This window comes from Podarcis melisellensis, assembly GCF_964234715.1.
Source record: "Podarcis melisellensis genome assembly, chromosome: 8".
Classification (NCBI taxonomy): domain Eukaryota; kingdom Metazoa; phylum Chordata; class Lepidosauria; order Squamata; family Lacertidae; genus Podarcis; species Podarcis melisellensis.
This window is the reverse complement of record NC_138540.1, coordinates 35,017,054-35,033,822: the sequence shown is the minus strand read 5'-3', so window position 1 is coordinate 35,033,822 and position 16,769 is coordinate 35,017,054. Positions and strand designations below refer to the sequence as shown.

Below are 16,769 nucleotides of genomic sequence, written 5' to 3'. Positions count from 1 at the left end.
TGAAAGAGATTGTACTTGTTCAGTTGAAAGGTAATTGGGGAGAAAATTAATGAGTGTATAAAGGCAAGCACTTGTGATGGTGAACAGTCAGGCAGCAAGAACATTGCTTTGAGAAGGACCATGATTTAATAGCCAATATTAGCAAACTGAAGCAACATCCAAGCCTAAGGAAATTAAATCATCTACTACGGTATTCTGATGAAGCTCCAATATATACACTGTAACTGAGACAAAAAGGAAATTGCATATTTTAATAACTTAGGCAGGTTCTCTCCCCACCCTCTTTTTATGCTGTTAGCAAAGGGGGAAATTAACCAACAAAGAAACAAAAGACATAGCAAATGTTACAAAGGAAGGTTTAATAACCTAAGAAGAGCCTGCTGGATTTGGCCAATGGCGCATCTAGTCCAGCATCTTGTTCTTGCATTGGCCAACCAGATGCATGTAGGAAATCCACAAGCAGAAGCAGAACACAACAGCCCTCTCCCCTCCTGCAGTTTCCAGCAGCTGGTAGCATTGCTGCCTCCAACTGCGTGAGCAAAGCAGAGTCATTGTGGCCAGTAGCCATCAATAGCCTTATCCTCCAATCTGTATAATCCTCTTTTCAAAGTCATCCAAGCTGGTGGCCACCATTGCCTCCTTCTTCCATCTTTTGAACAACTTTTTCTCTTTTTGCAACCCAGAAGAAACCATAAACTGTAAAAGCGCCCTTGGCATAAAGGAGGAGGGCAGGCTACTAATAGCTGGGTCTATTTTGCATATCCAGACTGCAGGTTGCTCAGCAATGGTAGCTACAGAATTTTGAATGTGAAGGCTTCAGAATACCCCCTAGAATAGCTAGGGGGGGGAGGATGATGGAGTTACACATAGGATTTCTCATTTATGGGTTTTGCTAGCACCCAGTAACTAATTACAAGACCAGGAATGAATTTTCCTCCAGGCAAGTCAAACTGGCTAGCAACTCAAGTGGAGGGTTGGTTTTGTTGTTGTTTTAAGTGTGTGTGTGTGTGTGCATGCATGTGAGTCTTGGCTCTCTTTCACAAGTCATGCTAAGCTTTCTGGTTTGAACCTGCCTTCTTTGCTGGTGGTACACGTTGCCTAATTCACGTAGGTTGACTGGAGGGGCTGTGAAACGGACAGTTCCTGCCTTCAGTCAAAGAGTTGGCAAGAGGGAGTTGACTTTGTAGCACTCAAGCAGGCAGGAATTAGCAACATGTGCCAATTGTTATTAATCTAGATAATAGATTAAGTTGTCAAATAACATTCATCATTTGTGATTTACAGTTTCGTAGGGAGAACATGCTACAGGTTTTAATTCTCCTCTTCCTCTCCAGTTTACAGAACTATGATGGGGCTAATTTTAAATCCCCTAAAAGCATTTTTAAAAACCCAAGCATTTCCATCACTGTCACTTTGGCTCAGTTCAAACATCATGTCCAACCATGGTTTGCACGAATAGTGCTGCGAAGTTCAAAACATGGTTTAAAAATAACCCTTCTGGATCAAGCCAAAGGCTAATTTAGTCCAGCATCCTGCTTTTGACAGCAACAAGTCAGGTGCCTTTGAAAAGCCAAGTACCAGACAATGAGGGGAATAACTCTCTCCCACTGGTGTTCCCCAGCAAATGAGGTTCAGATACATGCTGCCTCTGATGCTGAAGGAGGCATATAGCCATCATGATGAGTAGCAATGTATAGCTTCCCCTGTGGGTTTTTTCCCCTTAAACCTTTGGAAATTATGCTTTTGGAAGCTCATCTGTGGTGCCATCTCTTTTTGCTTTTCAACAGGAGCTGAAAACATGGTTGTTTACATAGGCATTTACAGGATGTTAGCATCTAGACTGAGTGCTAAGTTGTAGTTTGGCAGTGTTGATCAATTGGCTTGCTTTACCTGCCCATTGTTTTACTGTGATTACGTTGATTGTACCCTGTTGTCACTGGGATCACTTGTGATGAAGGTCTAGTGAGAAATCTTCAGTGGATAAATACATTTAAAACTGCTTGCTTTGTTTTGTCTCTCTCTCAGCACTCTACTTCACTTGTTTACTCTTCACAAGTTCACTGTGCCTTCTGTAGCCTCTGAAGGCAGAGTGGTGGTCACAACCATGGTTTGTCAATCCACACATCATGCCAAAACTTTGTTGGTTAGTCAGCCATGGATTCCAATTCTTGTTAGCCAACTGAAGAGCATGGTTTGGCAATTCTGACATCACTGTAATCCATAGTTTAATGTCATTAACTATGGCTTGTAATGATTTCTGAACCAATCCTGAGCATAAGACTATGCAAGATCTGGCCATTGGTGTGGGGTGGAATTTCCCCCCAGTGCTTTCTTTTTACCATGGAAAGTGTTCCATTGCTTAAGATTAACAGTAACAATGAATGGATGTCAATGGCAAATACAAAATTTGGTAAGCTTGTCAATTTCAAAATGTTGTTACTTTGCTTACTAAAATAAACATGTTGAATTAGATCACCCTATGTTGTGAATTGCTCTGTGCAAATTACCCAAATTTTCAAAGGAATGTTTTCCTTTCCCCCCACCCCTGGAAAACCAGCATGACTGGCTCTGGCCTGTTGTTAGCAAATCAAAGAGGCAACTCTGACAGCAAAACAAGAAGGATCAATATATTAGTGTAGTCAAGCAAAAATCCCACTCCACTTTGTAACCACAACATTTTAACAGTTAAACAATTCTTACAGCCATTCAGATGTCGGCTTATTCTAAGTGCTTTCTGCCCCTTTAACTCTGCAGGGGTGATGTTGGTAGACTTAAGACTGAGTCAATTTGTGGTTACTAACAACTATAAAGGAAAATGTTTTATTTTATTTGATGTTATGTTTCCTCTAAATCCCAGAATGACTATACAATGAATGGGCTGGAGAAAACTTTTAAACAAATGAGTACATGCATTTAGTGGTTCGGTGATGTATTTGGTTTTAGAAGAAAAATCACATCATTCTCCAGGTTTGAAATCCAGCCAAAATTATGACCAGGGAACTTAAAGAAAGCTTATAGAAAGCATTCAAAGCTCAACTAGTCCACAGTTGCCGATCCAGGCCACATTAAGCAATATGTGAATTTCTCACATATGAACTCTGTATGAATACATGTAGCAGTAACCAGTTCTTCCTACCACATTCCACTCTCTAGTGGAATATATACAGACATTCAACACAAATAAAACCACCCCAGGCTTATAAATAACCATGCACTGGCCCAGTTAAGACAAGCAAGCAAGAAGAGGTATGAATGAGCTTTTTGGTCACATGCAAGCACTTTCTCCCTACATTAGGAGTGGGGAACCTTTGGCCCTCCAGACTATGCTGAACTAAAACTCTCCATCAGTGCTAGTAGACATGGCTGATGACCAGGGGTGGTGGAAGTTATTGTTCAGCAACACCTCATGGGCCAAATGTTCCCCATACCTGCCCTACATGATGTGCCTGAATACAATGCAGAAGAATTCAATGTACCATAGCTTCTCATGGCATCTTAATCAAGAACTTTTGGTCCATGTTATACATTTAAAGCACATAGCTTCCCTCCAATAATCATGGGAACTGTAGTTTACCTCCCCCCAGAGCTACAATTCCCAGCAACCTTAGCAAACTCCAGTTTCCACAATTCTCTGGAGGAAGCCATCTGCTTTAAATGTATGGTTTGGATCTGCTACAAGTTTCAGAACAAGACAGGATGCTTAAATGAACTGTACACACCCTCAGCCTCCTCCTCACACTCCTGGCCAAATTTGGAGGTCAAACACTGTACACATGCACTGAAATGAAAATTAAATAAGGAAAGGAAAACAGAATATGGCAGGAGATCCCATCTTAGAACTCTTACATAATGTGCAACTTAGCCCCAACATTCTCCAAATATCAGCCCCCAATGTATCTTCCTGGAATTCTGACACACACACATACATACACATACCCCCCCCCCCCGCTGAATGGATCTCTGAGGAACAAATATCTTGAAATGAGGAAGAAATTGTTGTTAGAACCCATTTCTTGGAAAGACTGAAGTCAATCAAGTGTGATTCAGGGTGTCAAATGAGCATTTAATATAAAGGAGACGCCTCAAAATGTGCAAGTAATCAAAATTCAAAGGAAAATTATTCCCAAAAAAATTGTTAAGAGATTTGTTAAAGAGAAGAAAGGAGAGCAAAGTGTTAAAAAGAAGGGCTTGCATCATTCCACTAAGTAGCAATCATTTGGGGAAGGAAATGGGTTACCTCACCCTTCGAGACATGACGCACACACCTCAACTATGTGGATCCTGAATCAGAGAGGCTTTGCCCCTTTACACCAAGCTGTTTATCAGATTTCAAAAGCTTCATGACTAGACCCCTGGTGCTTGCCAAGCAATTGTGAAAATTCACTGGCAGGGTGCAACTGGCGCACAGACCAGTGTTACAAAGCCATGAGAATTTCTCTTTCCCTTTTCCAAGTAATTTAGGAACACACCCAACCCTCTTCATGAAAAGCCAAACATTCCCTCTTGGTATTTATCATGAATTATAACATTGTGAAGAGGATTCTGGATTGCCCAGCAGGAAACATTTTGCTTTAGCTGAAAAATAATAATTAAAAAAAATGAGATACAAATGCAGGACTTGTGAACACTTTCTACACTTCACAATCTGCTTCCCAAAACAATTTTACTGTCACTTCAGGTAAAAAAATTCACTGGGTGCGATTCAATTCAGCAGGTGCATGATTAAACTTTCTGTACTCTGTGTCCTAATTCTATAACTCTGACAGACACACACACACCAGAAGAAAGAAAGAAAAAAGAGTTTTACAGCCTGACTTCCTAGACTGATATTGGTTTTACTGCTTGATAAATTTGTCCAAGATTCTTTCTGGCTCCTGGAAAGAATGCCACCAGCTTTATGAAGCCAACAAATGGGAAACAGCCAATATCCACATGGAAGAACAACAAAGAATAAATATACACCCAGAAAACAACACACTATATCCCAAGACAACAGAAAAGCACAACACAGCTATTTCTAACTACCACTTATTCTTCTAACATACAAGACCAAATGTGAATATAAAGTTGCATTTTAACTGCTTAACTAAACTGACTAAAAACATTTTGATCGACTTAAAAGGCAGCCCGGTTAAACTGGGAAAGTCCTTATGAAACCTCTTCTAAGATTATATGGGCTATGACACACATGTGCATTAATAACAAAGTATTCTTCTAGCTTCTGAAATTTTCTTTTTTGTCCATATGTTTAGCTAAATCCAAGTTTTAACCCCTACGGCACACATGAAAATTGCTGAGAGCCTCAGCAACTGTATTTATCTACATCCTTCAAGGAGCTCAATGGTTCTCTCTCCCTTCTCATTTAATCCTCAAAGAAACACTTTGAGGTAGGTTAGGTTGAGAGGGAGCGACTGGCCCAAGGTCACCCAGTGAGCTTCAAGGCTGAGTGGGAATTTGAAGCCTGGTCTCGCAGGTCCTAGTCCAGCATTCTAATCATTCCACCACACGGGTAATGGGCCACAATGACTTTTCAGCCAGCTGCAGCATTTGTTAACTTCTAATCCAGCGTCCTGTTCTCACGGTGCACCACTAGATGCCAGTGGGAAAAGGACAAGCAGGGAATTAGCAACACAGCACTCTCCCTTCCTGTGGCTTCCAGCAATTGACATTCAGCAGTATTGCTGCCTCCCAACTGTGGAGGCAAAGCATAGCCATCATGACTAGTAGCCATTAAGGGAATCAAGAGACCTCTCCATGAATTTCTCTAATCCTCTTTTAAAGTCATCAAGGTTGGTGGCTGTTAAGTTGTGGGTGAACATATCAGACAACACAGCGATTCTTCAAACAGCTCTTGTTTATTCACAGGCCAGAACAGAACAGAACTGAAGGGTTCAGCCAGCCTGCTTATACAGAGCTCCACTAGAACGCAACAGTAACCATTTTCTATAACTATCCAATCACTGAATGTCACTTTTGATATGTGGACCTGAACTATCTACAGTATCCCCCTGCTGGCCCAGGGTGAGAACTTCAGTACATAACAGTGGCCATCACTGCCGCACACAGGAATGAGTTCCATAGTTTAACTATGTGCTGCATAGATAAGTATACTTCAGTTTCCCTGTCTTGAATCTTCCAGTGTTGAGCTCCACTGGGTGTCCACGGCGTCTGCCTGATCAAAATGCACGTGTTGCAATCACATATACAAACCTTTGCCTTACCTGATGTGGAAGAGTCGGGTGGTCCTGCTTGTTTTGCGCTACAGCGATGCTCAGGACTACAATATGGGAGAGCGCTGAAACACTGCTGACAATCACAGCATCTCTCATTCCCAAGGGAAACATGGTATAAGCCGTGAAGATGATGAACAGAAAGAATGGCACCTGTTAAAAAGAAATGAGATCCTTGATGTTTTCCAAGCACCTGTCAAAATTTACGGAACAAATGATAGGTTTCAAGAGAATGACGGAAGCTGTGAAGGAACCAGTACTCAAAAACACTTTCAGGGAACTGGGTAAGAACAGCACAACTTCCACTTCTATAAATGGGTTAGGGAAACCACTGTATTAATCAGAAACATAGGTAAAGGGCTGGTAAAAAAGGTAAAGGGACCCCTGACCAATAGGTCCAGTTGTGGCCGACTCTGGGGTTGCGGCGCTCATCTCGCTTTATCGGCCGAGGGAGCCGGCGTACAACATAAGGGGCATGTGGCCAGCATGACTAAGCTGCTTTTGGCGAACCAGAGCAGCGCACGAAAACGCCGTTTACCTTCCCACCAGTGGTACCTATTTATCTACTTGCACTTTGACGTTCTTTCGAACTGCTAGGTTGGCAGGAGCAGGGACCGAGCAACAGGAGCTCACTCAGTTGTGGGAATTCAAACTGCAATCTTCTGACCAGCAAGCCCTAGGCTCAGTGGTTTAGACCACAGCGCCACCCACATACAGGGCAACAATCAATAAACTGGGACAAAGCCCCAGCAAGACAGAGGTACAGATGAAGGGTACTTCATCTATCTGAGGAGTTAGCATTCTGGATAGGGTTTGCATTCCATCCAGTTATTCTTCTGATCTAATGGGCAGTGTATTAGAGGCCAAAGTATCTCACTGCATGGGGGGGGGCTTGCCTCCCCTCTTACCCCACCCTCCCATCTGCTCTCCAAAGATCCAGATAGATGTCTACTTTTACCACACCCAGGCATATACAGGAATGTTTTGTATATGTCCATTTCAGTCAACCAATCAAATCTTCCTGCCTGCTCTTTCCCCTCCCTTTCTATCTCCAGTTTGATGAAACATTTCTCCAAGGCACACCCACATCTGTAACTCTCAATGGTGCCCCTAATTGCTCATAATCAAAGCAGCATTAATTTTGCAAATTGATGTCATAATTAAATGATTCCCCCCCCCCACTGCAGGTGATTAGCCATGCCCATTTGCATAATGAGCAGTGTCTGGGGATATTCAGACAGCCCCAGATTTGAAGGCAGTTGTGTTTTGTTTAAAAGCATGCATTTTTAAATGAGTGTATATAAACACAGCAGAAACACATCCCTTCCCAGAGCCAGTGGGCAGAATATTTGGACTTAAGACTAGAGAAACCCAGGTTGCAATCCTTGCTCACCCATGAGGCTCACTGGGTGACCTTTCATCAATGGCTCATGGGAGAGGTTATATGAAGACATGCCATATCTTTAAAAAGCACATTCTAAATACAGTCCCCACCCCAAGCAGAATCCTGGAGACTGTAATGTACCCCCTTCAGAGAGTTACATTTCTCAGCACCCTTAACGAACTACAGTTTCCAGGACTCTTTGGGGGGGGAATGTTCTTTAAAGATATGGGGTGCATGCAGCCCAAGATTTTGGAGGAAGCCTGACCCTATTCAATGCCGTGAGCAGCTTGGAGGAAGGAGCAGGTGACAGATCAATAGATAAAAATTAAAATACCTGTTCCCATGCAGCAAGTTGAGGAGTCTTCCCTGCGGCAAAAATGGAGACATATCCTATGGCCAGCAAGCAGATCCAAATCACAACGGCAAACAATTTCAGCCGACACCAAAAGAAGTATTCGAAGTAAACCAGAACATACATGACTATGAAAATTATGAGTGCTGTGCCGACTGTAATAAGGTAGGCAAGATGATCTCCCGGTGGCTAAAAAATAAAACAAAAGTCACCAAAACACACACCACAGACTGTATGCGTGTTCTCATTCTTCCATAGCACAATCTCCCAACAATCTAAACTTTTAAAGGCATCAGAACTTCATAAACTAAAGCACACTAGCAACACAAGAAGCTCCCTTTGTGTGACCTGGTATATTTGATCATCTACCCTAGAAGCAGAGAACCCTCTCTGTATGTTGTTGGGACTACAATTCCCATCATTCCTGGTCACAAGGGAAGGAATTTGTTTCAGTTCGAGACTATGAAATTTGAACTTTTCAAAAAAATATGTGAATCAAAACATAGTTATCCTCTGAAATCCATACCTATCCAAATTCTGTGATGCTGTTATCCAGCCAACCAGTGTTTACAAATATATGCATATATAATGGGAAAGCATGAGAAAATGAAGGTATCAGTGCAAATAATGTACAAAACTGCACTATTTTATAGAAAATTGCTTTCAAAAATTTGCACTTTAGTCAAAATTGCATATAAAAATGTGTCTATTAGGGAATAGTACACATTTAACGGCTGTTGAATTTTCATATGGATTTTTTTTTTAATAGAAAAATTGCAAATTGCTTCAAAATGTGGAGAACTGAATTGACTATTGAAAAAATGAGAAACTGGGAGATCCTTCCATTTCTGCTTTGCAACTTTTAAACTGGAAATCCCACTGGTTCTGTTAGTGCAGCTCAGAACCTATCCCCCACTGCCAGGATAAAAGTATAACTCCTACTACAGCAACAAAACCTCACATTGTATAAATACTTCAAGTATTCATAACTTGGTATTCAGAAGCAATCCCTGCTGATAGTATTGTATTCTGGTAACAATTAGATTTAAGCCCGGTATTGGACTCTAAAGCTCCTTAGAAATGTGCAGCACCTTAGCCAATCCTCCCTCTCCCCCTGTGTACTGATCTCAGTTTTTATAGGTGTTTTTGGCTGCTACGAATGAATGCACACTGACCTGAACCAGCACAACTGGAAAATGAAGCATCTGGTGCCCCTCTTGCTACAGATCCCTTTTATAACCTAGAGCAAATTACTTCGGGACTTCATTCCAGAGCCCGAAGAGCAAGAACAGAGGCATCTATATCTACTCACATGCTGGGTGAGGAGAACGACGATGAGGGTCGCACAATAGGCAATGACGATGAAGAGCAGGAAGAAGAGGAGGGGATGCTGTTGGCTTGAGTAGCGGTACTTCTCGTACAAAGGGTCTGTTATCTTGCAGCCTTCATTCTCGTTGAAGAAGTATTTGCCTTTCGCTGGCATCTTAATTCTGGCTGGGCCACGGTGGTGCCTCTCCCCCTCGCGATAGGCAAGGCAGGTCTGCACTGCTCCAAGTAGCCACCTCCGGTCAAGTAGCTGCTGGGTCTGCCTTGTTTGGCCACATCAGCAGACTCGCGCTCTGTGCTCGCATCTCTTCTTATAAGCATTAAGTCCTCCAGATCTCAGCATAAATTGGAAGAGAAGCACCCTCCTCCTCCTCCGCTCCCAAGCCATGTGCTACTCATCAACAGTTCCACACATGGTGTCCACCCCCCCCTTCTTCTTCCAGACTTGATTGCTATTTGTGCTGCGGATGGGAGGCTTCTTCTATTTCGCCGTGTTCATTCAAACATCTTGCACAAGCTGTCAGTTATTCCCTCAGATTACTGCTTTGTGGGGCAAACTGCAGAGGAAAGACAGAGAGAGATAGGGTTTTGTGCATTTTAAAAAATGTTTCAAGTAGAGCAGGTGCGTCTTTGTCTAAGAAGAGTGCATGTTCCTCAGCCCCAATAAAGTAAATATTATTTAACAACAAGGGCAAAATACACACACCTTTCCTCCTCTCAGGATGAATGAGTCACAACAATGATCCCTTTAAACATGATGCTCGTCTTATGGTAACAAAATACTGTAACATTGTTGTCAGCGAATGATTATTACTCAACCGTTTTTCTCCTGCAATATTCAGTGTTGTAGTCCTTTTCATTCATCCTGCCATTATCCACCCCCACCCGCTCCAAGAACATTGTTAAAAGGTTCGTGGGAAATATTAGAGCAGCCTTGTATTTAACAAGTCACCCAGTAGTCACAGGCAACCAGCAATTCCATGCAGGCAAGGGATTAAGGACACAAGAAGAGCCCAACTGGATCAGGCCAGTGGCCCATCTAGTCCAGCATCCTGTTCTCACAGTGGCCAACCAGATGCCCATGGGAAACCCATAAGCAGGACCCAAGCACAAGAGCTCTCTCCCCTCCTGTGGTTTCCAGCAACTGGTAGTCAGAGGAAAGTTGGACCAAGGCAAGTAGGTAAGTAGGTAAGCAAGTAGGTAAGTGGAGGAAGAAACTGATCATTCCATCCCTCCTCCACTTGGTGACTGCTGGCCAAGGAGAAGGATCAACCATGACAAGCAAATTGGTGGAAGAGGAATGCCCTCCACCAATTTGCTTGACTGAAGGGAAATGTTTTCACTAGCCAACTTAAGAAGCTTGTAGCCTACATGCCCATGCTAGCTGTGGAACATGCTTCTTTTCTTCCTCAGAAGCCAAAATGAAGAAGGGGGAAAACTTTGTGGTGAGTTCCAAGGCTGCATTAGAGATGTCACCTGGTTAAAGAAATTTTGGCTGATGAATCATGTGGTTTTAAGTCTATCCATTAATGTCTCTTTGTGTGTTGAAACAATAGTTTCGAATCAATGAAATAATTATTTTGGATGGTGTGTCATAGCAGACATAATCAACAAAAAGGCATTTATCCTGTGTTCAAGAGAGGGGAGGATGCCTCTTCTGAGAAGGGGCTTTCCATCTGCAGTTTTTCTAGTGTGCTGTTTTTAGGTATTAGTATTTGATAGAGAAAACTAATATGCATTTTAACTAAACTTAAATAATCGTTGAAGCCCTAGAAAGTACATTTATTTTGTTCTGACATTTCTATACTGTCCAGCCAACTGTGTCCTCACAACAGTTCACAATTTCATACTTTAACCATCTAGTTCTGTACTAGAAATTTAGGGGATGGACGGACTCTCTTCTATGGGATTAGCATTTAGTTCTAGGGCCCAATTCAAAGTATCCATGTTAGTGTTTATAGCCCTAAATGAATCAGACTGCAAATACTTGAAAAACCACCTCCTTCCCTACAGATGTCCTCAGGTGCTAAGACTGGTAGAGGGAGCCCCCTTGCTAGTTCCTCTACCCTCAGAGGTCAGATGATGGCAGCCTGGGAGGGGGAATTCTCTGGTGGCCCCAAAGTTGTGGAATTCTCTCCTCACAAAGGTTGGTCTGGTACCTTCATTATACAAATTTCAGCGAATACAGAAAACACACTTCTTTTGAAATAAATAATAGTAATAATTTTATTATTTATACCCCCGTCCATCTGGCTGAGCTGCCCCAGCTACTCTGGGTGGCTTCCAACACATATAAAAACATAATAAAACATCAAACATTAAAAACTTCCCAATACAGGGACACATCCGAGATATTTAGGACCCACCTCATTTATGTGATTGCAGGTTGATTTAAACAGTTTCTAACATTGTGTTTTAATTGGTGTAATCAACCCTGGAACCTTAGAGTAAAGCCTGGGTAATTAATAGTAATAATAATGAGACATCTGAGAGGATATTTCTAGTATTATTTCCATTTACATAGTGAGCGAACTGAGGTTTTCCTAAAGTTACCCCGCAGTTTGTAACAAACCATTCCTGTACACAAAAGAGAGAGGCTGGTCCACTGGGTCTTACTCCCAAGAAAGCATACACATGTGCATGTAGCCTACAGCACATTAAAATATTGAACCCAGTTCCTAGTCCACTAACAGTATTCTATTCTGATTGTAATTCTCTCCAGAATTAACATACATGTGCAGTTGACTCACAAGCCTAAAACCAGGATGGGTGGGGTTTCCCCCCCAACACAGCTGTACCAGACATGAATAGCCAGACTTAAAAAAACCCAAAATATAAAACCTGAAGCTGACGGATGCAAACACTGGGAGCAAAATTACTTCCATGGCAACAGCAGCATTACATGAACAATGGACAATGAACAAATTACGGTTATCTAGTAATAACCAATGGCTTTCAAAAGTGGGTCAATATATGAAATCCAGTATCAGGAAAGACTTCCTATAGGAAGTAAGTGAACTATAGGGAGGGGGCAAGGGAAAAAAGAGGGCTAAGCACGGCTTGGGAAGAACTTGAGGACTTGGTATTGTAACTGCAGCTGCTTTGGTACAAAGCCTCCATCTCCATGGCATCCCTTGGCTCCAATTCAATAGGAAGAGAGCCCCAGAAGAAAATGGGTAAGCAAAACCAGATGTAGGCCAGTTATCTGCCAGTGATAAAATGGTTACTTAAAATATACAGGAGTACACAATGAGTCCTGCTGATGTTAGCAATGGTACCCAACAGGGAAAGTCCTAAATGATGAACCAATTGTTTTGAGGTTTAACTGAAAACAAAAGATCTTGGTCAGGACCCAGAAACCTAGTCTATGTGCACACAAAGATTTGGAGAGTGGGGGTTTTGGCTCCCTCTTCCTCTCTGAATAATGAACTCTCATCCAGGAGTGCCCTTCAGATGTGGCTGGATTTCAACTCTCATCGGCCCTACCTAGAATGGTCAATGGTGTGTGATGGGAGCCCTGTTCCCCCTCCCAGAATGGTTTAACAATCCATCCTTCCTTCACAGGGAACTCTGAGAACTGTAGATCTGTGAAGGCAATAAGGGTCCCTTAAAAACTCTCAGCACCCTTAGTAGACTACAGCTTCTTTGGGGGAAGCCATGACTGCCTAAAGCGGTATCATAGCGCTTTTCAAAGTGGGATGGTGTGGATGTGGCCATACACCCGGGATGTGTGTGTGGTCTCGGCATTAATCCTGGCATGTCTGGAGAGAGGAGTCCCACACATGCATGTGTCTACTTCCTCCTCTGAGACAAATGAAGCTGTTGCAGGCAGAAGCACTTCCTGCCGTTCGGAGCTTCTTGACCTCAGACTATAGGAGCCCACACAACAGCTATTTATAACGAAGCAAGGATGAAGCAGACTGTACAGGGAGGGAGTCACCCGACTTGGTGAAATGTTTTGACATTTGATTAAAGCAAAGCCTTACTGACCTTCAGCAATAAAAAAAAAGCCTTGATCTTCTTACAATGCCTTGTTTTTAGTTACCCAAAGGCTCATTTATCAACACTAAATTGAAAAGATGAAAGTAAGAGGCCTCCTTTGCCTCTGTCTCTGGGAAAAGCCTCCTCCGACCCCCTTCACTCTTGACTCGTGCACCTGGGCACTCAAATAAGCAGTCCTACAATAGGCAAGGACAGATAATTAAGCAGACTGGTTTCAAACTTGAAAACAGGGGTGGGGAACCTTTTTGGGCCCTGGTGGGAGAGATCTTTATCTTCTTCCCATCAGGCAAATGACAAGTGGGTGGTCCCACCTCACAGTTGGCCAGTTGGGTGCAGGGGGAGACAGTGGCCAAGCAGGATTGAACTCCTACCCATCAGCTGAGCTTCTCAAGGGAAGTCTCAGAGGTGGAGTTCACACATTACAGTAAACCATGATTAGCAGCTGACCATGAGAACCACTGAGGTGGGTGTAGCGGTTGGGAGCACTGGACCAGGACCTGGGAGCCCAGGGTTCAAGTCCCCACTCAGCCATGAAGCCCACTGAGTAACCTGGGGCTGTTCATCTCTCAGCCTAAGCTGCATCACAAGGCAGCTGTGTGAGGGTAAGATGGGAAACGGAAGAGCACATGCACTACCTTGAGCTTACTGGAGAAGACGTGAGATGTAAACGCAGTAAACAAATAATAAATAAAGTGAAGAAGGAACAGGCTGCCATGAAGCTTGGCTTAGTGTAACACCTGAACCAAGGCTGTGGCTTTGAGTTTCTCCCTAATGAGCCATGACCAGAAAGAAAGAACAAACCTTGGACTCGGGGTTGTACTTTTTCTTAACCCAGGGGACAAAACCCTCAGTAAAACCAATCAATCGATTTTCTTGCAATTAAATATACAGCTATTCTTGCACCACAGGGAGCTGTCATATTTCAGTATGCCACTGGCCTTCTCAAGACAATTCGCCCCCACATGCCTCGTATATTTGTCAGACAAAATACAATACTCCACAAGTTTTAATTTGATTTCCAGCCCACATTTGAATCCATTTATCACACCAAATATTTTCCCCGATCGACATAACCAGCTTCTACATGACTCACGCTGAATTTGACCCTCTGTGGCCCTCTTACATAACCCTTGCAGAGTGCCCCCTTGCGGAATCACCTGTTTGTCACACACAGAACCTGTATCTTCAACACCAGGGGGGGAAAACTTTGACTCAGTTTAAAATACAAGGCACATAAGGACACAAGATGAGCTCTGTAGCATCAGGCCAAAGGCCCATCTAGTCCAGCATTCTATTCTCACAGAGGCCAAGCAGATGCCCCAATGGGAAGGTCACAAGAAACAATGCTCTCCCCACTGTGATTCCCTGCAACTGGTATTCAGAGGCACAATGCTTCCGATAGTGGAGGTTGAACACAGCTATTGTGGCTAGAAGCCACTGTGAGCTTTATCCTCCATCCAAGTTGGTGGCCATCGCTACTCTTGTGAGAGTGAGTTCCACAGTTTAACTGTGGAACCTCATCAGTGTCTTGGGCAATAACTTTTCCCTTTGCAAGTGCCCAATGATTGCTTTAGGCACAGCTGGCTTTTGACTGCAAGTCTCTGGAACCCACAAAAAACACAGAATCTCTCCTGATCCAATAAGGAAGGACTGAATGAAGAAACAGATTTTCGTTTACACAATGGGCACATACAGGAAATATGCAAAGATTGCTATGGGATGTTGAGGACTAAAAATAAATAAATGAAGTGTTAGTGCAGACACAGTAGCAGAGAAAAGCCAATCCAAATTTAACTGAAAGTAAAACAAAGAAAAGGAATTGTACTTTGCTAAGCTTAATCATTCTCAGAAAAGCAGAAGCTAACAGCTCATCTTTGCAGTCTGTGGAGTAGACAGCAGGTCATCACACTTTATGCCTTTTTGTATTCTTCAAATGCACTGTAGGTTTTCACAGGACTGGCAAAGCAGTGGTTCTACTTGTTTATAGGCAAAGGTTAATGCGGACCATAAAATTCTCATAAGAGGAGATCAAAAGGAAACACATCAGTCAAATGAAGAGATGTCCACAAATACATGGTCTTCCTTCAGTTTTTTTGGCTAGCCATTAAATTTACTGTAAAGAATGTATGTATGTATTTATATAAAATATCCTTTTTGTTCCGTCAGCTGAAAATCTCAGAAATTAAATACTGGTTGGGTTCACTCTAAAGCTAATCCATGGTTTGTTAAAAAACCATGGGTTACCCCACAAACAAACCATGGCTTGTTTCTCCAAAATTTCTATTTAATTTTTCAACTACTGGTTACCTCAAACCTTTTCAGCTCTGTGAATGTCTGGTGTGGGATCGCTAAGCAAGCCATGGTTGAAGATAGGTGCTGGGTTTGTATGTAATGAAAAACCATAGCTAAAGAAAACCAAGGTTTGTAAGCAGTAAACAACCCATAGTTAAACTGATGGGCAGGATTCACAAATAACACCAAGCCATGGTTTAAAACCATGGATTTGTTTTGTGCATGAACCTCAGCATTATATCATCATAAAGGGTTTTGTTTTGTTTTAATGGATTGGGGATCCCCACCCGCATTCCCAGGTGGGAAAGGGGGAGGAAAAGATGTGTAACTACTACAGAAAAATTAACCCGAGATGATGATTCTCCATGCAACATTTCACATTGTCTGCCACTTTATTGGTAACCAGTAACTTTGGGAATCCATAATCACACACCTAACTACAAATTAGAGAGATGTTGTTGTTGTTGTTGTTGTTTAGTCGTTTAGTCGTGTCTGACTCATCGTGACCCCATGGACCAGAGTACGAGAGTACGCCAGGCACTTCTGTCTTCCACTGCCTCCCGCAGTTTCGTCAAACTCATGCTGGTAGCTTCGAGAACACTATCCAACCATCTCGTCCTCTGTCGTCCCCTTCTCCTTGTGCCCTCCATCTTTCCCAACATTAGGGTCTGGCCAAAGTATTGGAGTCTCAGCTTCAGGATCTGTCCTTCCAGTGAGCACTCAGGGCTGATTTCCTTCAGAATGGAGTGGTTTGATCTTCTTGCAGTCCATGGGACTCTCAAGAGTCTCCTCCAGCACCATAATTCAAAAGCATCAATTCTTCGGCGATCAGCCTTCTTTATGGTCCATTAGAGATACATTACAAATTAGAGATATATTTCCACACAAAAAAGCAAGCACAAAGAACAACAACAAAAAATTAGAGAGCACACAACTAAATGTGTTGTATATTTCATAAGCAGCCATCATCCTGGCTTTTTGATTGGATTTAACTCATACAGCTTATTGCTGTCAAGACACCCAAGCATGGAGGAAGCAGGAGTAGGCAGTATCCATCAGTGTTGTGGCAGAGTGCAGCTCACAGCAGCATGCTCCAGGTTCAAATGGCCCAGGAACCATTCTATCTCCAAAGCAGCATGTTCCTGAACACCCATTGCTGGGCATTGCAGGTAGGGAGAGCACT

At 42.7% G+C, this 16,769-nt stretch overlaps 1 protein-coding gene across 4 annotated transcripts in view; it reads right to left on the bottom strand.

Annotated features, from left to right (window-relative positions):
- ADCY7 (adenylate cyclase 7) overlaps positions 1 to 16,769 on the bottom strand; it is an 85,566-nt gene that overhangs the window by 36,223 nt on the left and 32,574 nt on the right. For all 4 annotated transcript variants that reach the window (XM_081923997.1, XM_081923994.1, XM_081923995.1 and 1 more), the window contains exons 2-4: positions 9,279 to 9,849; positions 7,949 to 8,155; positions 6,222 to 6,383 (exon numbers count right to left, since the gene is read on the bottom strand). In XM_081923997.1, the coding sequence (XP_081780123.1) occupies positions 6,222 to 6,383; positions 7,949 to 8,155; positions 9,279 to 9,449 (540 nt within the window). In that variant the 5' untranslated portion in view covers positions 9,450 to 9,849. The remainder of the gene's footprint in view (positions 1 to 6,221; positions 6,384 to 7,948; positions 8,156 to 9,278; positions 9,850 to 16,769) is intronic.